Source organism: Zosterops lateralis (genome assembly GCF_965231275.1).
Source record: "Zosterops lateralis genome assembly, chromosome: 8".
Lineage (NCBI taxonomy): Eukaryota > Metazoa > Chordata > Aves > Passeriformes > Zosteropidae > Zosterops > Zosterops lateralis.
In genome coordinates, this window is record NC_139768.1 from 19,363,977 (window position 1) to 19,386,357 (window position 22,381).

Genomic DNA, 22,381 nt, shown 5'->3' on the forward strand with positions numbered 1-22,381 from the left:
AACTTGAATCAATTATTTGGCTACTAATTAAACAATACAATTAATTTCTTGAAGTGGCATAGGAAGAAAAAAGTCTCTTGACTGTTTGTAGGCATACATGGTGCTTTTGGTTTAAAAATAGAATTAGTCTGTAGACCAGAGTATTAGAATAGCATCCAGTAAAGCTGGATCTTGGGTTGACTTACTGCAGTTTTGCCTTGTGAGGATGACAAGGCACCTAACCTCTCTGATTTGGTATTCCCAGTGAGAAACGTGGTAAAATTACTGTCTCATCTCATGAGGATGTTCTGAAGATACATTAAGGCCTTTTGGGCACTTTCATGTTCAAACAGCTGCAAAAAGTAGAAATCTAGAGATGTTTTTCAGCTCATTTTCACTACAAGTAGCAAAAGACAGAGCAGTACAGACAATCTCCAGTGTGGGTGATCATTCAAATTTGGTTTTCTACTCCAAGTAGATTGGAAGGAGCAGAAATTGAGTTAATGGCTTCTTACTTCTCTCCTTATGTCAGAAAAAGATAATCTAAATTTGTATTTATTACAAGATTAAAAAATAAATCCAATATCTGTATTTTTATCCCAATGATGATCTTCATTTAATGTACTGGCTTTTCTTTCACACTTTTGTTTTAGATCTTTAGATTCAATTATTGGCTTTAAGCAATTACCGAACATGTTTGTGATTGATGTCAAGGCTTGGGTTTAGAAATCAATTTGAACAAACCTGCTAATAACAGAACTGATTAAGAAGATCCTCTTTTAAACTAGAGGCTACAGTGGAAAATCAAAATTGCTGCTGATAGTTTTCACACATTGGTTTGTTTCATTGTCATGTGTAGTCAAAGCTGGGATTAGCTGATTTTGGTTTATTTCCTACTTGGCTAGGAAATAACACTCTCATGTATTATAAATATTATTATAGAGATAATTTATTTGTATTCACTAACCAGTGATGGTTTTAAAACACTGTCTGCTTTGTTTGGGTAAAATCACTGGTGTAATTGATTTGATGTATGTGCAGAACTGACATGAGAACTTTCAGACTCCCAGGCTTCCTTTTCAAGCCAGAGCTGTGGAGTAAGAAATCTCTGGAGAGAAATCCTGTTGTTCTACATCTCATGTGGAGTATCTGATTGTTATTTTTACCAGGTTTTTAAGAAAGATGATTGTTGAGCTAACCTTGGAGAAAATTTTTGAGTATAAAATCTAGCATGTGCTAGAAGAATTGGGAATTTTTGAGTGAAATTCTGCCTTTCAGAAGAAAAACTCTCTGTTATTTGCCTTTATCTTTGATGAAGGATGCATCACAAAATTGTTGTGTTGCAAATGCTGGGTTATTCTTGTCTGGTGTTTTTAAGTTTAGATCTCTATTTTAGTTCCAGGGCTTTAGACTCAGTATCAAATAGTGAAGCTTACAAGTTTCTTAAAATGCTAGCAGCTGATTCCAGAATCCAGAGCAGATTGATATGGAGAAATTGCTGTGGAAGGGAGAGACTTGTTTTGGAGTAGACAATATCAGCCACACTACTTGGTTGTATTTTAGAATGGAAGTGTGAAGGGCTGCTCTGCTTTTGCTTGTTTATGAAAAATATGATTTTATGATCAATAACATGAGTTCTGAAAATGGAGATGCATGAAATTAGGTTGCATTTAGGTTCACACTTGCTTGGACCACTGTCTTCTCTGCATGGCTTCTCATGGAAATTTCTCAGCCCAGCCACAAAATGCACCCATTTAATCTCGCGATGAAAAAACATTGGTAAATCTTGGTCAGCCTAAATATGCTTCATCATTGTTCTTTGGACATTACACTCTCTAATATTGACTCTCTAGAATGAATATTTTAGATTTCATGGACCACAGTCTGATTGTTGGTGCAAATTCTGGATTTACTGGTAGATGTTTTTGTTTTTCTATAATAGATAAGAATTGAGACTTCAATAAAATTTCCCAACCTTACACATATATATGACAGAAATGTTTATAGAACATTTGAAATCAAATATATTAAGATGAAAATGATAAGAAATAAGCTATTAATTCCAGCTATTGGTTTAATTTATAATACCCCTTTGGGAAGTTAAGCCTGAGTAAAGAACTGGGTAGAATTAGAAATTGCTTTGTGTGTTTCAATTCATTAGTGACTATTTAATTAAAACCTGCTTTATAGTTTATTATTGAATATAATTTTGTATAATCAGAGTAGATCAGGCAAAATGACTTTTGAGTATCTGGCAATTCCACTGATTAAATTCAGATGCTTTTCTTATGATATGAGGATGAAATTTCAAAGTGTGAGCAAGTGATTACATAGGAATAAATTCTTGTGAAGACCTGCAGTCAGTAGCCTCCGACTCTAATTGAAAAGCACTTCTGCTCCTGTGCTGTATTGCTCAACCAAGATCAGTAGGAGGTGAGTAAATATTGTTTCAGGTGCCTTCAGCAACCAAGGAGAGGTACTCTTTTATCCTTTTTAAGTAAATGAGAAAGATTTTAAAAGGCAGGTGTGGGATTCTTCTGCTGTTCAAAATAGAATTCCTGAACAGACAGCACCATATAAAGCAGACTCCAAGACCCAGTGGGCAGGTAATTAGCAGCCCTCATTGATGACTTTTGATTGCTCTACCCCTGCGCCATATTCTTGGTATTTCAGGCCATTTAGAGTTCTACATGGCAAGAATAAATAAAAAAAAGCTTTTGAAAGATAGAATATGTCTCTAATTTTTTTATCCATTTGACTGTATACAAGTTCTTCAATAGCATTGTCATTAAAGCCAGCTATTTAATTCACTTACAGCTATGTAATATACTTACATAGAGATGTGGGACATAGATTTAGGTAGCCAGTTCAGGTTATGTAATTCTGCTGAGTTAGCAATGTTTAAAGAAAAAAGAATTAGTTTATTAAACATCAGAATTACTTTATTAAACATACAGACCGGTGGTGAATAAAACCTTAAACATATATATATATTAATATAAGTATAATACCTTTTCAGCCAATGGTTTCCAAAACTGCACAGCTAGGTGGAGGTAGGCTCTCTTTTGAGCTATGCCCATTTGCAGGAACTATCCTAAGTTTTATTTTTTTTTGTCAATAAGATGTATTTTTCACAGTTGGAATTCAAATCCAGACATGTTTGGCTCGAATCATTCCTTCTGAGTGTTGTCACTTGTTTCTTGACATAAGATTGTGCAAAGATTTTGATAAATTGTTTGCATATCACAATAAGCAATGTTTTTCCTTATAAAGAAGGAATATTTCTTGAACTTAGGTAAATTTGTTCTTGCTTTAGTTAGCCTTTTGATTTATATACCTCCTCTTTGTTTTTACTTGTCAGCTTGAGCAGATGGAACTTGAAGTTCGAGAGATCCCACCTCAAAGCCGAGGGATGTACAGCAGTCGAATGAGAAGCTACAAACAAGAAATGGGAAAACTTGAAGCTGATTTTGTGAGTTTTTAACATATTACATAAAGAAGGCATCTCTAAGAATTTTTAAAATAAAATAATGCAGTTATTCAGGCAAATGAGAGGGTATTTTTGAATAGTGTGAGAGAAGAGTTCTGCATGTTTCTTGCTATGCATGTAGACAGATGAAAACCAAACTGGGGAAGAGAAGCTTTTCTTTCAGCAGCAGTCCCATGCCAATATTCCAGTTGCTAGCCTCCTGTCCCTTTACCCTGGAACTCTGTTGTTTCTCTGTCATTAAACATTGTGAGTGTTCATGATGTATGCGAAATAGTCAGCTTTTAATCCTATTTCTCAAGGAATGACAGCTTGTAATAATGTGGGCAGTAACAGTATAATCTCCAATCCATAGAATTTTTGAATGTAGTTTATCTCATGTGCACTTCATTTATTAGTCACTGTGTTTTCTTTTCCGTTGCACTTGGATTCTTCTTGGCCTTTGTACAAATTGGTTATAAATACTACATCTTTTTGAGTAATGGATGCAGACTAACAACATTCCCTTGTCTAGGGGCTTCTGCTACAGTTATCAGTCCTTTTTTTTGTGAGTGGGATTTGCACTGAATAGATTTACATAGAGACAAAACTGTTTCCTGTAAAATCCAGAAGAAGTTCAAAGGGATTGCAAAGTGTAGGAAAATGCTATGTTAATTGGCAGCAGCTCAGTTCCTCCAGGGTAGGGAGAAAGAAATAACTAGTGGCAGTATTTTCCATTCACTGGAGAACTGTGAATTTCCTCAAGTTGCTGGCAGCAGTTTAATCCTTCAGGGAAGGGGAGTCAGTGTTTATACCTGCAGCCAAGAAATCCAGCTGACTGTCACTCCTCTGTGCTTCTGCCAAGTTGAGCAGTTGCACAGAAATGCATGAGAAGATGGTTGCCGTTTGTAAAGTTTGAGGAGTGTTAGAATAAAAAGACTTGCGTCAAAATTTTGAGGCAGCCTCATCTGTTCCCCTGTAGGAATTGCGTGTGGCCAAACAGTGACTTCCCAGAGAGAGCAATTTCTGGACCAGTTGTGAATGCTGTTTATCTTCTCAGATGTGTGAGAATTTGCTGTCAGCATATATTTGTTCCTGGCCTATTTCTATATGTAGGTAGATGTTGGAATTCATACTTTCATATTCCCAGGCAAGTGAAAATGAGAGAGCTCAGAACTGAACACTATATGGAAGAGGAGAAATGAGTGCAATGAAATGCATCATAGCACTGGGAGTTACTTGATCACAAGAACATAAGTTTGTGCTCAGAGTGAAGAGGCAAAAACAACATGAAAAAGAGGAAGGAACAGATCGTGATAATGGGTAGAAACAACAGCTCCAAACTCAAGGATCTTCAGCAGAAAGAAAATGATGTGGAGGATGGAGGAAAATGCTGGAAGAAAACAACTGTGCTTGAAAAAATCTCACTTATATAGCAAATAGTGGTGTTACAACTAAATGCCTTACATAGTTCCAGTTTCTAAGTCCTAATATTTTTTAAATTTTGTACATAAGGATTTAAGACTTTTTTGGATTATTATCCAGGCAAGCAGCAACTTGTTGGAAACTACAGAGCAAAACTAATTGCAAAATTTAAATACCTCAGTGTACAGTCTTTTTCATTAAGATCTGTATTACAAGCATAAAGCAAACACATATTATTTTATATTCATTGGTAACATCAGAATTGATCTTGTGATTATTTGAATGCCTTATAGCATCTTAAAATTTGCCCTCATCCAAACAGTTATGGAAAACAGCAGCATAGCAAAATGTTTAAACCTAGGAGAAGGAAACATGAGGTTTGTGGACTGTTCACTTGTCCATTCTTTACTGGCAGGATGGACAACATTAGAGTTTATTTTTGTCATTTAATATGTAACTGGTGAGTTTATTTTATCTTGAGCAGTGTGTGTAAAAGTGACAAAATGCCATCACTGTAATATTATTTATTAAGTGCTCTGGCATCTTTGTGAGCATGTAGGGTTTTTTTTTCCATACACTTTACTATGTTGAAGTATATGCTGAAAATACAGATTTAAGCTATGATGAGCTGTACTTAGAAAAGTTACTCCAAACATGGCTTTTCATCTCTAACTTTGTAATCAAACAGGAAAACGTTGCAAATAGGAGATTTATTTCCTCTCATTGGTAATCCATTGGTTTGAGAGTTAGGTGTCAGTGCTCTGCACTCCAGGGCTGTGTGAAGGCAAAGGCATCTACCCCATGCACTGTATTGCACATGCATAGTTGGTGACACACTAATTGCATTAAATCATATCCAAGGAGAAAAAAATCACCTTGCCCTGTCTTAGCCCTCTCTCTTGAAGTGGAATAGTGATAATGAAAAAAAAAAAAGAATAGCACAATTTTGTCTTTAAAAGTACTCAGGAAGTGTAGCATTGTGAATACTGATGGGAAAAATGAACAGAGTGAGCACTGCACGTCAGCTTTAGGCAGGAGTGGTTTCTGATGCTCACCTCAGTGCTTTGCAGTCTTCCCTGGGGAGAAATACCAGAACAGGGCAAGCATGAAGTGATGCTTCTCTGCAGAAAAGCTGCACACATCTCAAAAAGCCAACTTTCAGGCTTGCAATAAACCTACCAAAAGAGAATGAAACTGTTTGATAAGCCTTATGGTGTCCTTTCTCACTTGCAGATGTAAATCTTGTGTTTATGATCTCATTTCCAATAGCACATCCCAGGCCCTTCGTTTCCGGGCGGGAGGGAAGGGAAGGTGCGGTGGGACCCGCGGGGCTGGGCCGGGCTGCAGAGCGCTGAACGCGCTGCTGGCTCTATCTGGTGGCCCCGAGTGGAGTTGCACAGCGCACTCTTGTCCTTTCCGGGCTGCTCCACGGCTTGGGACCATCTGCAAAAGAGTTCCCGAGGCTTAAAAAAATCCTCTATATCAGAAGTCTTTTCCTGCATCTACTGATGCATCATTACACGGTTTAAAGTTGTAAATATTTTTTTCTGGATATTTCAGATGTAAGTTACTTTGTGCTTGAAGTAAGTTCTGATGGCAAAAAGCAGTATTACTTACTTGAAGTGAGTTCTGATGGCAGAAAAACAGTATTTTAAGTATATGGACTATAGGTGTTGTTTATTCATACAAATAAAGCATTTTATGTTGATTGTTACCTAAAAGTAGACAGTTACCTTTAAATAGTGGAGATATACAGTGGTAAAAGGCTTCCAGATTTTATAAACATTACTTTGAGCTGAATCTATCCCAGGCCATGTGAAAATGTGACTCTATAAATAAACCTAGCCAATATGTGGTTATTTCTTAGCATGTGTATCCATCCCCAGTGTTCATGTACTGGCTCTATGTCTGGGCACCATAACACAGAAAAAAACAAAGGCAAGCATTTATTCTTCCTGAAAAGCTTAATGCTGACATATAAGGCATTCAAATAGATGAGGAAATATAAAAATCTTGTAAGACCACGTTATTCATGTAACAAAATGAATATCGCACAATCAGTGTTGAAAATGAGATGAGCATATTGAGAAAGAAGAAATAGCCATCAAATAAAGGAGGCAACATAGGAACTGTTCCTATTCTGTCAGCAGCACAGAGGTAAATGTTGAAGGTAGCATTTGTTATCAGTTCAGGAGACAGTGCTTATTCCTTTGAAATCCTCAGAATCATACTGATTTTGGTAATTCTGACTTTCAGAATAACCTTTAAAAGAAAAAAAAAAAGAGGGGTGGGGCAAATTTGTAGATACATACATTGTAGAAAACTTGAGTAAACATTTAAACATTTTTGGCATTTAACAATAGCTTCAGTAAATAGTAAGGTATGTATTCACAACTGATACCTCCAGCAGGTTCTATTACAGATCATTGTTAGAATTTCAGCTGCTGTTAAGCTTTAAAAACATTTAAGGAGATAACCAATGGAATTTCCTTGGATAAAGTTAGCTCTCTTGTATGACTCTCAAATATTACCTGAGTCCAGAAGCTCACCTGAACAACTCATACAGGTGTGTCTGTTATATTCTGGCTCTTTTTTGCAAATACCACTACCCCCGTTTCAGGTTCAGTCACCTACCCAGACAAATAATCATATGGCTGTGAGCTTTATGAACACCATTTGTCAAATGACAAGTTGCTGGCTGTATCTTTATGGCCAGTCTTCCCTAGGTCTCCAGTTTCAACTAAAACTCAGAGACTCGACCGTTGCTGCTGGATTATTTTGATTTATAAAGCAAATAGTGCAGTAATGTTTTGTACTTAGAAAATTGTGAGCCATGTGTAGGACTGCTGTGTGTACATCTTAATTGTTGTATCCCATCAGTGGTTTTAAAAACAGGGAATCCATCATGTCAAAACGTCATGTGTGCGCGAGAACCTTGCCTGGGCAGGTACAGGTGCCTTTAGTGAAACCTGATCTGTTGACACATTTAAAACTTCTGAAATCAGATTAGTTTTCACTATGTGAATAGAACAGCTCTTTTGAATGGGCTGTGGAAGATTTGTTTTAATGCACACAACATTGAACTAAGTTTCAGAAGAAAGAAATTGAATTATCTGGCCATATACTTTGACAATGTAATTTTGAACAAGCATATTGTGAACAAAAGTTCCTTCAGTACTATTTTTAGATACTGGCACCTTCTTGAGGTAAGTAATCACTCCTCTACATTGTACTCAACTCCTTACAGAGGCACTGTTTTCCTCTGTTACTTTTCTAATAACTTCTGATATGATATTTGTCTGACTGTGGCTGAGCATTAGACTGGCTTCTTTTCTATAGAGGCTAACTCCACATTGTCTTCAGCTTGTTTTCACTTATGTCCTTGCCCTGGTAGGTTTGTGGTGGCAAAAGGTGGAGGCATTTGACCTTTTGCAATTACTTGATTTATAATACTGCTATTTTTAATGGGGAAAAAGTGATAAAGGAAAAAAATGTTCCCTCTCTTTTTTTTTTATTGCAACATTCAAGGCCTAAACTGATGAAATATTAGGAAATGGTATAACTTAGAACCCCTATAGAAAATTTGCCCTAAGTTATTTATGTCTTAAATTTCTTTTTATTGTTTTCTGTGGAAGTATGAAGATGGAAGTAAATTTATTTCATAAAGGAATTTACTAGTGATGAGATGCTTTTCTATGGAGGAAAGTGTGAAAGATGGGAGTTAACATGCTTAATTTGTAATTAACTTAAAGGGTTATGATCATCTTAGCTGAGATTCCTGAGAGGCCAGACCAGTGAAGCACACCTTACCTCCTGGGCTTGGTAATTCTGTAGGTATTGCTTACAAACAATCATCTCTTGTTTGACCAATAAGTGTGTTATGCATGTTGTAACTCAATGTGTGAAGAGATAACATGCTGGGTGAGGGCAGCACATTTTTAATGTCAATAAAGCTAACGCCTTAACTAGATTCTTCTCTCAACCAACTCCCCCTTGACCCTCACAGGAAATTCTGTCTGTCTCATTTGTTAACAGGTAGGGCTAAGACTGGTGCCTTTTGTGATGTCTCTTTGTTAGTACTTCAGCAAGTTCTGGTGGAGCTGATGCACATGATTTTAAGAAAAACCCGTTTGTGTAGCTTAGACCTGGCTGACTGATTACAAATAAAGGTGTTTTCAGGAAGTGATTTGGTGAGCCTGATAACTCTTGTGTGTGGCTGGGGGCTGTGAATGGAAGGTGTATGACTCACACAGGGCACTGTAAGCATTCATGCCTCTTTCCTTTTTCCCTTCACACACAAAATGTTTCTGTACTAAATTAAGCTGAAAAGTGGTCTGTGGCAGAATGAAATCTTTCTGTAGAATGTGTTTTAAGAAATGTAGTAGAAATTCGGTATGATATCAGTTCTGCCTTTTTCACTAGACAATCTTTCTCACCTGGTAGTTTGTGGACATGTTCAGATTTCAGCCCTCATCAGCCTTTCCCAAGTAGAAAACTGCAATTTCTCTGTTTACCATGGAGTTTGTTCTTATGTTAAAAAACTTCTACTTCTCCAAACAGTAGAATTAAATATGTTTGCTTTTCTTTCTAAAAGAGAGTGGAAGAAGCTATCTTCACGCAAAATTACTTCAAACCAGCTGATGAGTAAAGTGAATTCATATACAAAAGGTGAATGCTGGTTGAGGGGAGCACGAGGGGGAAGGCTTTATTGTTTCCCACTCCCTCAGTGAGTTCTTATTCTACTCAAGTGATACTCCTGTACCTGCTTTTGGTAGCAGCAGTAATAAAGGTCCTGTAGTTGCACATGGGTGTAGGACGCAATGATGAATGAGGAAAACAGAGTGTACCCCATGTTCACTTCATTGTATTCACCTGCACTCATTTAAGTAGAAGTTTGATTTTGTTTCTATCACGAGCTAGAAACATAAAGATTTAAAAAAAAATCAGACAAACTGAGCAAAACCCGCACCATTTGAACGTGTTTGCTTTTCAGGCTAGAACTGCATTCTCCAGTTCCTTAATGTGTTACTACGTTTTTACTTTTCTTTTTTTTTCCCCCAGATAGAGCGATGCTAGTTTGCATTTCAGTGCTGAATAGGGAGAGATACGTGCTACTAGTAAATAATAAAAAATGTAGAGAAGGTTGGTTTTGACAGGGGCAGGATTAATTCCAGCCGTTCCCTATGTCCCTGTGTGCTGTCCATGGACTGACGCTGGGTGGCGCTGTTTGTTTGCAAAGCAAACGACGCTCCCCCGTCTTTATTTTTTCCCCCAGTTTCTTTTTTTTTTTTTTTTTTTTTTTTTTTTTTTTTTTTTTTTTTTTTTTTGCTTTGGTAGTAACTGAAATTACTGTTTCATGAATAAAATATTTCTGGTGGGATTTGCATTTCTATATTGGCTGAAGATACTGTGTTGAATGTTTTATTAACCAGCCCAGTGCAACTGTCAGCCTATTAAAGAGATCCAATGGACCCTGTTTAGCTAAATAAACTAAATAAATCCAATTCGTCAAATTGTGTTCCTGGCTGTTTATTTTCCATTCTTTTGATGTACAGTTTATTTTAAGTTAAAGCCACATAGATTTAAAAATTAATGTGAAAATAGAATGTAGTGTTTGAAACATGAGAAGACTAATTGCCATGGTCAAAAATAGCTTCCCTTTATAGTGAAGTTACCATCTGGTAAATGGTGAACTTTTTATTTGTGACTGATTAACTGTCCCATGTCAAAAATTAGTTGGCAAATGAGTGGTTAATAGCTTTTTTTGCCAGCTTGGTTTTGTTGCTTCCATGAAGAGAAACTTGAAATATAAGCACTGCTGTTAAAAATAGTTATTTCTACCCAACTTCAAGAGGCTTGTTCTTTATCTTGATATTTTCTCAATCAGAATTCAAGGGGGAAATTTTATACGGTCATTATATATTAAATGCTTGTTGAAATTCTCATTGCATCATAAGCAAATATGGGAGTGTAAAAAAACCCTCTTTGCATAACTGAATACATTGCATGTCTGGTTGTCAAACAGTTGTCAAACATTACAAATACTAGCATTCATTATATTCTGCTACTACTAGTAGTATTTTAGTTACCTTGTTTCTGCTGAAAACCTTTGCCACAGAGTAGCAGGAGACAGACTGTAGATTTATGGTAATGTTACTGGGATAGTACAATTTTTTCTGTGCCAGTTGCAAATTCTTGTAAATGCAAATACATTCTAGATTTGTTAATAAGAGAGATGAAGAAACAGTGATGGATGTATTTGCTCTTTTTTTTTTCTGATGCTTTCCATAGCACTGATTTAGTGATGTTACATGTTAACTTCTGTGTGTTTTACAAGAAATCAGAGTTGCCAGGTATCATGTTTTGCATAGCTTTGTTTTTATGATCTTGGGTTTCCAAAAGTGGAATACTGAAATTTAGTTCAATAGAAATACAGTTCAATTAAATTGCATTTCTGGCTCTTTTCTCAAGAAGTCTAATATAATTGATTGATCAGCCTTTGTGAAAAGCTAATGTGCTAGATGAATTTGGAAGTGTCAGAGATTCTTAAGAAAAAGCATTTTTTAATACCAATTTTTCTTACTAACCAAAATGGTAAATTTTGTTTCTACCTCTACCCCAAATTCTAGCCCTAGAACAAAGTAGATATTTAGGCAGATGTCATCAGTGTTGGTTAAAGTGCTGTTGTTCCCTTCTATAGGTAGACTTTAATTTGTACTAAAAAATATTACATTTCTTTAATATTTTCTAGCTGCAAATGTTTTAAAATGGTATTCAAAAACTAAACCACACCTCTTTTGTCTCAGGAAAAAAACCTTCCCACTTTGTGGTCTAAGCTGGTTCTTTTTAGCATACCAGTATTAAATTTGGAAGGAACTTTATGATTCTGTAAAACTGGCTATCAAAGGTTAAAAAGGATGGACTTTTATGGCAGTGGACATGTCATCTTGTTTCTGGCTTAAGACTTAATGAGGAAGGAATATAAAGTAAAAAAATGGAATTGAAAGTGTATTAGAGTGATTCTGTCTCCTCCTAATAATATTCTTTATTATGTGAAACATATGGAAAAAGTGTGAATATCTCTGTTCTTTTTTTTTGGTGGCTTTTTATTTTTACTCTGCAATCATTTAGTATCCGTCGCAAGTACAGACAGCTGCCCTTAAAGCTGCTGTACAAATCTCAACAAAAAGTGGTTCTTGGCCACAAAGTCTATTTAAACTTGCTGTTCTTACTCAGTTAAGGAGGCAATCCCTGCAAAGGCTACAGGATCTAAAGTTGTACATTTGACAATTTAATGCTTGTATACATTTATAATAAGTGGATCAAATACAGCACCTCCCTTACTTTTCATTTGCTTTTTATAAACTGCCTTTAGGGTGCCAGTGTGAGGAAAATAGGCCTTTTCCAATATTTAATGAATACTACAGAGGTTTCACTCCTAAAAGAGGTGATCAATGAAAATTAGAGTAGAAATATAAAGGTTACAGATAGTAAAAGGGAATGTAGCAGGTGGTTTCAGGGATCAGTAGTAGAACAGAATAATTTTTCCCTCTATAGTAACATTTAACCATTTCAGATGGGTGTAATGAAAAAAAGGTTTTGCTAACTAAATATTTGGTGTCTGGCGTATAAAAAGAACGAAAATGGGGAGTATGTGTGTGGGCTCTGCATGTTTCCCATTGAGTGGCATTTGTGCTTACTTTCAGAACCCCCACAACTTTCCAACATGTCCTTAGTTTGGGGTTTTTTTATTTTCCAAGAAGTTAAGACTAGAATGAATAAGGGTAGTGTTTGCCAACTTACCCTCCTGGTCAGTGTGGAAAACACTGAATTGCAATTGCAGGCTTTGTACCTGTTCACTAAAGATTCAAATGTGAATTCTGGCAAGTCAAAGAAAAGGCTTGTATTGTGTCTGGTGGGTCTTGGCTTGGGTCTTAGTTAGAAAATGCTCCTTCATTATGAATTTAACACCTCCTTTTCACTGACTCCTGAGTAGAAGATTTGAGCCATTATTAAATCGAGCTGTAACTTTTGCTAGACTGTGTCACCAACCAGGAAAAAAAAAGTAGTATTTAATATTTCATTTAAGAGAGAATAGCTGCATTAATATCAAAGCAAATTCTCTTATTTCAGAATCTGAAAAGTTACTTTCCATTATGGTGGTTGGTATTCTGGGACATGTAACTGCAGATATTTTGTCACGGGATCCCTGTTTGTGGAGTGCTTAGCACAAAGGGATTTCTCATTTCTGACTACAGCTCATTGGCACTCTAATGAGTATTAACTAAATAGAATTATGCAAAGGACTGGGTTGTTATGTTAAAGTGTTTCTTGTAATTATTTTTATTTGTTTAAGAAATACAGGTTAGTGTCAGTATTATAGATTGTTCGATTAGCAGCTGTCTTTGAAACTACAGGTTTTCATGTTACATGTTGCTGTTAAAACTTCTAGCATCCTTAAAAGAGGAGAAGCATTTATCTGGGATTAATGTGGTTGGGAGTAAAACTAATAATGCTAAGACAGGGTCTTAACCACACTGCTAGGATTTTTTTAATCAAAAGAAAATGCTTGATTTGTACTGACTGTTTCCTATAGTTTCATAATTCAATGTCATTAATACCCTCAAGTGACCATGTGATTCCCTCTTCTTTCTGCCCAGTGTTCAGGAGAAATCACACTCTCTGGTTCAGTTGTGTAAGCTTCCCACAAAGTTAGTTCAGTCAACTAAATCAAGGTAAAAAGTTATAGAAAGGTCAGGATTAAGTTAGGGGTTGCTAACCTGAATTGCTTTCCCAGCCTTTTTAAGCCCTTAGTGCTCCTTTTGTCTTTTTCTTACCTTCTGTCATGTTGTCCTCCTGTTAGATCTTTATTTCAGTTGAAGGCACCTGGGCTGCATCTTTCTCCTGACCCATACTTGGAGTCACTTTCAAACGTGTTATTAAATCCCTTTTTTCCATTCATGAGCTACATGTCTGGCATTCAGCAATGCAGATCGGTGGCTCAGCACTTGTGCCCTGTAGAGAGCTTGGTTTAAAATGCATGTATTTTAGAATGAACATATGGAAAATTTGCTCCTTTCTCTCCTCATTTTCCCTTTTCCTTTTTTTGTTTCTCTTTCTGGGGCAAATGTTAAAAGTTTTTACTTTTAATTTGTACCTAAAAAGTACTCTGTTGCTAAGGTCAGAACTGCTGAGTTCCCTCCTCTCGTAATGTTGGACCAGTTTCCAAGCCATTTGTATGTTTTAAAAAATGTCTTAGCTAAGGACTTTTCTCCCATCTGGGGCTTCCTGTACAGTGGTGGTGTTTGCTTGGACAAAACCCCCCAATTTTCCTCACTTACTGCCATGTGAGTCTGAATAGAATTGCTTTTTCAGGAAAATGGACTGGAAACTCCATTTCAGGTGTGCACTGAACAGACATGAGGATCTGAACAAAATACTGGTATTTCAGGCAGCTTTGAACCATGTTGAAGGGAACATGTTTGATCTAAGATCTGGGCCAAATCTATTCTGCAATAAAACCTGAAATCATGTACACTACAGAAAAAAATAGTGGAAGAACTCCAACATGCTCCTGATGTAGATAAATGTATTCTTTTGGAGCAAGACTTCCTTTTGAGGTCCTTCCTTTCTTTGTGAAAAATTCGGGCCCTGTGGAAATTTCTATTCCCTTTGCTTGATACAGGATCAGGCAAAGGAAAGCAGGACAGGTGCTTCTGTAGCCTGAAATATCATAGAATCACAGAATGGTTTGGATTGGAAGGGACCTTCAAGATCATCTAGTTCCAACAGCCTTTCCCCATGGGCAGGAACATCTCCCACTAGACCAGGTTGCTCAAAGCCTGGCCTTGAACATTGCCAGGGATGGGCCTGGATAATCCTATGGCTAATAAGCATAACTAAATATGTTTATTAATAGATTTGGACTATTTTTCATTTTTGGAAATTGATTTTTCAGTCACTTATGATGGATCCTGTGTCAGTTCTTTAACCTACTTGTCATTTGAACAGAAAAACAAAGCTTCTGGTTTTCCATTTTATCCAATCTGCTTTCAAGGTCTTAAGCACTAAATTTCTGATAGCAACAAAGGATTAGTGGCTTGTATTTCTGATATTCCATGCCTGGGTCCCCAGCTGTACTCACTGCATTTGTGATTTTGATGCAGAAGTGACATGAATCCTTAAAATCCCACAAAAATTAGCAACAGATCAGGTCTTTGAGGGCACATTTAACATGTCTGGTGAATCCTAAGAAAACACCATTGTTATCCCTGCCAGGTACATTTTACGGACTAGTTAAGAGGCTGGGCTGGGCCATGCCATGGTTTGTGATGTCCATAGTATCAAATTTGGTATGAGCTTGGTTGTATAATCATAAATTCTTCACTGTATCTGATTCTGAGGTGTAGAATTGGACTTGCTGAAGAAAAGAAAATCCTATTCCATCAAGGGGAGCTGTCCATTCTCTGGCACCCCCTTCCTTTAAACACTTCTGTGCCTCTGGCTGTTACCTGGCCTGAGTGTGGCTTGGGCAGGAGTGTTTGAACTAATCTATACAATGGAGTTTATCCTTGCATTCAGATAAAGGCTTTTTTTTCCCTATAGAGCAAGCTGCTGCATTCTGCCTGGAGTGACTCACTGATGAGCTGTTTGGCTGTACAGTCGTAGAGGGGATGAAATTCTTGAAATGTGGCTATGCTGCCCTCTTGTTACATTCTTGGGGGAAGTATCTAGAAAGAAGTGAGACTAGTTTGTTCTCCTGACATTACAAAGAAAGGTGGACCTTTGGTAGTAGCAATCTTCTTGAGGGAATTGAATCAAGCATCTCCTGTGGAAAATGCATTCAAAGTTTCTTTTGCCTTATATTTTACCTTTTATGAGGCTTAGTATATTTTAGAAAAAGAAATCTTTGGCATATGTTTAAACATAGATGAACAAATCTGTGTGTTTGCATTCATTTTGGGGGGTTTTATTTTTAATATTAACGATGTCCTTTCCCCTGGCTCAAAAAGTCAAAGTGAAATTCAGATTCTCTAGGATATACAGTCTGTCTGTAAACTTCATTGTTGGACACATCACTTCAAAAATAGCCATATGAAGAAAAATGTGTGATGCACTTATTGACAGAGAAAAGCCAATAAATCCAATTTGATTCAGGAAGCTGAGAAATATTTTAATAACTTTCTGACGTTTTCCTGTAGTCCTTATTTACCTTATCAATAGTTATGGTGACATATGATTGTCAACTTTTTATATTAAACCAAACTAATAAATTAAACATGTTGTGTTTATACCTGATGAAAGCTGACGTTTTGGAAAGGTGTTAAAATATACTGACAGGTCTTGTTCATAAACTCCTTTGGTATAAATATGTAGATGACATCTTTAGATATTGTTTGTACATAGGCTGATAGGCAGGAAACGTTGACAACGTAACAAATGCAAATGTCAACCCCACAATTTAACCTTTCTGTGTAGGAAAAGATGTTAGTTTTAAGTTACATGTATCTTTTAACTTTATTTTCAAAGTTTTTTTTGAGCCTGTTATCATTGCTGTTTCATGTGCCACTGAAAGTAACACTGCAATAAGAAAGATTTGCACTTAAGAGCTTTTCTCTGTGGTGTTCCTACTTAAATGACTGCAGCTGAGAGGATGTTTTTTCTTCTAATTCTTTTTATTTTTCATGTTTGCCTAGTACCTTCTGAATCTCCCTGCAATATTATCTGTTCATTCCTTACTTGCCAGTGATTCAGGGCTTGTGTGACTCAAGGGCAGTAAACCAGTAAAACTATTCTAAAATGTTAGAGCAGTATCTTGTAACAACAGACATATGTCCTTGGCCTTAACCTGGATCAAAGTTGCTTCATTTGCTGGATAATTCTGATTTGAAATTTGTCTTCTCCATGGTGATCTAAATCCATTATGTGTTCTCTGCATGATGTACTGAAGCCTGTAGCCTCTCTGAATTGTGTGTCTCAGTTACCCATTTCAGACTTGGGAGGAGCTTTAAGAAGAAAAACTTTGTCCTCTGTCAGCCAGGCTTTCTGTTCTGTCTTTGGTGACCAATGTCACAACTAAGATGAACTTTCCCATTGTATTCTTGCTGCTGATTCATGCAGCTCTTCATTTATCACAGGTAGATTGGAAATGTATTGGTAGATAATCTCATGATGTTTCACACAATTCCAACAGAGTGGTTTGAATATTGTCTCTATAATACCTAAGGATCTATCTGTGAATCTCATCAAGGGGAATCCATCCCTTCCTTGCATGTCATTGAATGTGCTGTACTCCATGTGTCATATAGAGAAGTTAACCAGAAATGCAGAAATTTGGGAAGGGGAGGTTGGCATTAATTGGTTTGCAATGCTGGAGTGTTGGAATCAAAGCTGTTGCTGTTGTGGCAGGATCTACAGTATGCTAAATTTTAGCAGTGGTAAAGGAAGTTGCTACTGGATTTGTTGTTTTTCCCTTGTTATAAATGAGTTAAAATGTCCATGGTCACAACTCAACCTCTGTTATAAATAAAAACAAATATGTACCAAAGTGTTGGTGTTCTCTAAGTGCCTAAAGAGGTAGTTAATGAAAGTCAAAGTAATGGGAGGTTGGTGCAGGCATATAAAATTTAATAGTTTGGGAAGGCTTCAGGTGCATTAAAAATAACTCTTTTCCAGAATAATTAACTACTTGAACTTGGTATTGAATCAATCAGCCAATTAGTGCAGTCTGTTTTGTATTGTGGAAACTTTTGTAGTGCATTAATGAACACCAACCTTCTGAGCAGATACTTCTGCAGTTAGACTGACCTATATATTATGTATTACTTAAAGATAGCTCTGAAAAGTGTTTTTCAGATGTATATTGTTTTCTTAGATAGATGGACAGATTTGGGATGTATATCTGTGATACCATATAATTGACAGAAAACCCTCTGGTATTTGACTGTCCAAAGAACATGAAAGGTATAATTTACTTTGCAACAATCTTATTCTGTCAGATGGTTGTACTGAATTTCTGAAACAGTTGGAGAAAATTGATATGCCTTAATGTAAATGAAACTGTTATTTTTACCTCATGTTACCTCCCTGTGGTATCAAGCACTTCCCAATTGTGCAATAAGCATGTTTTGTATGGCTTTCATTCCAAATCTTTCCCTGGGGAAATCACTGGAAGTTGTGGGACAATGCTCTTTCATGTGCTGTTTAACTGGTGTTGACTTAGTTTCCTGAGTTATCTAGAGGTGGCTTCATTTAATCCACTTCCTTTGTACAGATTACAAATTGCTGCCTTGTATCAGTAAAACTGACCTTTTTTTTTTAATCTGAAAAACTTAAAAAAACCCCAAACCAGACCTTTCATTTCTAATCTGTTATTGGGGAACACAGTTTTGAGATTCCAAATAACTCTGGCAGAGCATGGGCACCATAACTGCAGTGCAGTTCTGGAAGTTGCCATTAATTAGCATTCTGGTTCTTTAGCTTTTTTTAGCAGCTTTTCTTCTCCATGTAATACCAGCTCTTTCTTTCATCCCCTAGGTTTTGTGTTGTTGTGTATTTCCTGCTTAACAGAATGTTTGTTTAAGTAGATATAAGTGCACTGAATTTCCTGAAACTTACTCATTGGGGAAATTGAAATGAAATTTTAAAGTATCATTAGGAATGCAAACAATAAATTCTTTCATTTGCTGTAGGCGTCTTTAGGTTGGAATGACTAGAAAAGGTTCTGGTTAATTAGAAGTAATTTGTTAGAAACCTGAATCCTTTTTTTTTATTTCCTAGATTAAAACTCAGTTCCCAGCTGGATGCTTATAAGTGCAGGAAATGTAATTGTGAGATGATTAACTGCAAAAAGATGGATAATTGGAGTTCATATGATATGTCAAATATGGCTAAACCAAAAGGTTTTCTGTGTGTTGAAAGAGATTGGCTGGAGTCTAGATTGCAGAATATTGAGCAAGGAGTGTTTTTAGAGATTAATAGTCACAGATTGCTGCAAGATGATGAGGCAGAGCTTGACTGTAAAGAGCTAACACCTCCCAACTCTTTCCTATATCTTCAGGTTTTAATTAGCATGGGTTTGGTTTTGTCCTTTTCCCTTTATTGCTGTTATGTGAATTGGAGATTAGGAAACACACTAAACATCATACATCTAACAGCAATGCTTAGAGACAAAGATATCTTCTCCTCTCTACTAGGAAAGGCTCAGCCTACCATAGGATAAATTATTTGATTCTCCTATGTTATTCCCTCCCCAGTGTCTTACCTTACAATCAGCATTATTTTTTTTACAGATTTTTTTAATGTTTGTAAAATTTGGTGTGAGTAATTTTTTTTTTTAGCTGTACTGTAATAATAAATTAAAAGGTGATACATACAGTATAAACTGCATCGGTGGCATTTTGCTTTCATTATCCCTCATAAATGTTTAGCAAAACAGTGCCTGGTGTTTTAAATTACTTCTGTTTTACTTTAAAATGAGAACTTCTGTTTGAATAGCCTATTGTTCTGTTAGCTACTACATTGCACTTCAAACCGCAGAGCGCTGTTAGAGTCACTGTATTTTGGGATCATATAAAATATTTGTTCTCTCTCTGCTCCCAACCTATAAACTTCATATCTCGATAAGGAGTTTCTAACCCTTGGAAATACTGCTTTACAAATTCAGCTAATGACCCAAATACAGCTTGTTTGTTGTGTATGAGTTGTATTAAAATAACATACTCTATGTGTATTGTCATTAATGATATGCTCATTTTGATAATGGAGCTGCAGTCTCTTAGTATGTAGTCCTTGGGGAGATGCTGCATTTTTTTAACTAAGTATTGTTCTGGCTCCTTTCCTTGATTGGCCCAGAAATAGCAATCAGCTGGGGAGCAGGATGACATGCCTCTTAGCGATCCCTTTTATCTTTGAGATGAGTATCAACATTGTATGCTTCCTAATGGAAGTGTAATTTAATGAAATCTATTGGGTAAACATACTTCAGATGTTCAAAGGAGGTGACAAAATTTTTGCTGGCAGCCAGGACCTGGCTGGTTTCCAGCTTGCCTTTAGCTGCTATGCATATAGCATTGAGAGAGGCACTTAAAATAGGAACACAAAGTATTGTTTCTATTGTGTTTTTGGTTGTGGATTTTTTTTCTCTGTTTTCTTTTCCTTATTTTTATTTTTCTGGTATTTGTACTAGTGCCCTATGACTTCCAGCCTTTTCTAGTAAAATACTACATGAGGTCAGGTTTCCCCTCTCTCCCCCAAAAGATAGATGACAGTCTTAAACTCAGGGGAGATAGTTGGCACAGAATGTGCTGCATATTGGGGAGGGGGGTGAGTGATCCAGACTGCTGTTAATCAGTAACTCTGTGAAAGAATAAGTTCCTCTCTAGACTGATAAAATTAAGTATCCTGTTTTAAAGATTGTGTCAGAGCACTTTTGTTTTATCAATAGTAATTGCTGATGTAGAACTGTCCTCACTGATGTTTTTAACAGATGGTTGGGAGTGGAAGGAAAGCTGCTCAGCCTTCCACCTCCTCAGCTAGAAACAAGATTGCTAAAAGGAGACAGTTGTCCCTCTTACCATTGCTCCCTCCTTGTTATAGAGTGATCCCAACACACACACACACGCACTTTGTGGTAGCAAACTTGGCAGAAAGACTGGAAATATCATATCAGCACTGTTGTCCCTTTTAGTGGATGTTTGACTGGACCGCAGATGGATCTTATTGCTCAGATCCCAATGGTTTGGTAAACTGTAGGACGGTGTTTGAGAGGCTGTACATTAACATTTAGACATGTTTGAATATACTGGATATGTCTGTGGAACATGGGGTTTTCTTTTTTACATGGAAGGTCTAAAGTATTTTTAATTTGAAGACTTCCACAGTGGGTGTAATTGAGGGATGAGGGATGTGTCCAGAGGAAGATAAATGCATCATTGACCTTTTGCTGTTCTTTCAGGTATTAGTGACTAAATCTGAGCTTTCCATTGTGGCCCACTTTATTCCCAGCTTCCCTGTAAAGAAATCCCTTTCCCAAGTTTACATTGTCCTTCTCCTATGAACGTGTGATGTGGGACATTTGAGCGTTGTGGTGCTACTCCAGTAACAAGTGAGTTCTCTGGACTGGTGGAAGTCAAGGTCTACTAACAGGGAGCTTCTTTGGGTACAAAGGCAAGGTCAAGCAGCTGTCTATCTTTGCAATGTTGTTAAGCTTGTGTTCCATGTGGGGATAGTAACTAAGGATCAGAATGCAGTGACATATAAAATAGTGCTTGTTTACAAATAACGAACAAAATGTGAAAGATTGAGGAAGAAAATTCAGGATGTGTCAACATACCTGGGTATTTCTATAACTGTAAGATATAATGATACAAGATAAATTGCAATTGTGTTGAACTGTCTTCATTCAAAGTGTCTTTGGTTTCTCAGCCAATTTGCATATTAATTTAATGCTGCTCTATTTTGCAAATTTTCTAATGTTGCTCAAAGTCTGTGCCAGATCCAGATGTATACTTATTTATGTGTGTGTGGATGCATATGCAACATTTGCTGTATATGGAATACAGTGATGCCAGTTTAGTCTGTGGTAGCTATGGGACAATTAAAACTATATCTAATTTAAAATATTTCATATATAAACATATTTTATTTAATTTTGTCCTTGCATTTCTTCTGGAGAGGAGAGGCAGGAAATGGATGAAATTACAGGCAGCACCAAAGTTTATGACTCTGTGTTGTGAACCCAAAGTAGTTAGATGGTTCATGAGGCTTTCAACTCAAGAAAATGAATAAAGCTTCAAAGCTTCAGACCAAAACATTTTCAAAAATATAAAGTTTGGTGAAATTGTAAAATGTTCTGGCTTTAGATCTGCTTCTTTGAAACTTACCTTCATGTGAAGTGCTCCTTTAAAGTGAAAAGTTTTTCTATACCTTTTGTGGACCAGTTTGAACTGTAAATTGGTATCTTGGTGATTTTATTTCCTGTGTCTGTTTCCTGGTGCAATTGGGCTTGAGGAAGCCAAGCATTATTGAATCATTTCATTTGGTGCCTCTTCACATAATTATCAGTAGAGAGTCCAAGGGAAGGGGACTAAATGCAATAGGTTGATAAGGTGGTATTTATCAGCTTCGAATCCTTCTTTCCATTTAGGGGAAAGATGCTGACTTAAAACTTTTCTCATCTCGATAATTCTCTGAGTTTCTCTTCCACCAAGGACATGATTAGATGGTTGTCTGTTTTTTTCTGTTTTCTTTCATTTTATTCCTTGTGATTTGCTTCCTCCTTTACAGCAGTCCCTGCTGCAGCTGCTTCATGCCCCAGTGCAGACGATTAAGCTGCTTCTGAGGCCACCATCAAAAGCTGCCTTCTCACTAGGTCTGCAGGAACATGCAGAAGCTTTACCTCCGACCACTGCCATTGCCATCTTTATCATCTTTTTTCCCCATTGTCAAGCCATCTTTGTAGCTGCTGTAAGCTTTTACCTGTGGCAGCTTAAAAGATACAAGTTGAGATTT

At 36.7% G+C, this 22,381-nt stretch overlaps 1 protein-coding gene across 4 annotated transcripts in view; it reads left to right on the forward strand.

Moving 5' to 3' along the window:
* The window catches only part of VTI1A (vesicle transport through interaction with t-SNAREs 1A), a 266,773-nt gene that overhangs the window by 7,557 nt on the left and 236,835 nt on the right, over window positions 1-22,381 (forward strand). For all 4 annotated transcript variants that reach the window (XM_083866526.1, XM_083866524.1, XM_083866527.1 and 1 more), the window contains exon 3: window positions 3,341-3,451. In XM_083866526.1, the coding sequence (XP_083722652.1) occupies window positions 3,341-3,451 (111 nt within the window). The remainder of the gene's footprint in view (window positions 1-3,340; window positions 3,452-22,381) is intronic.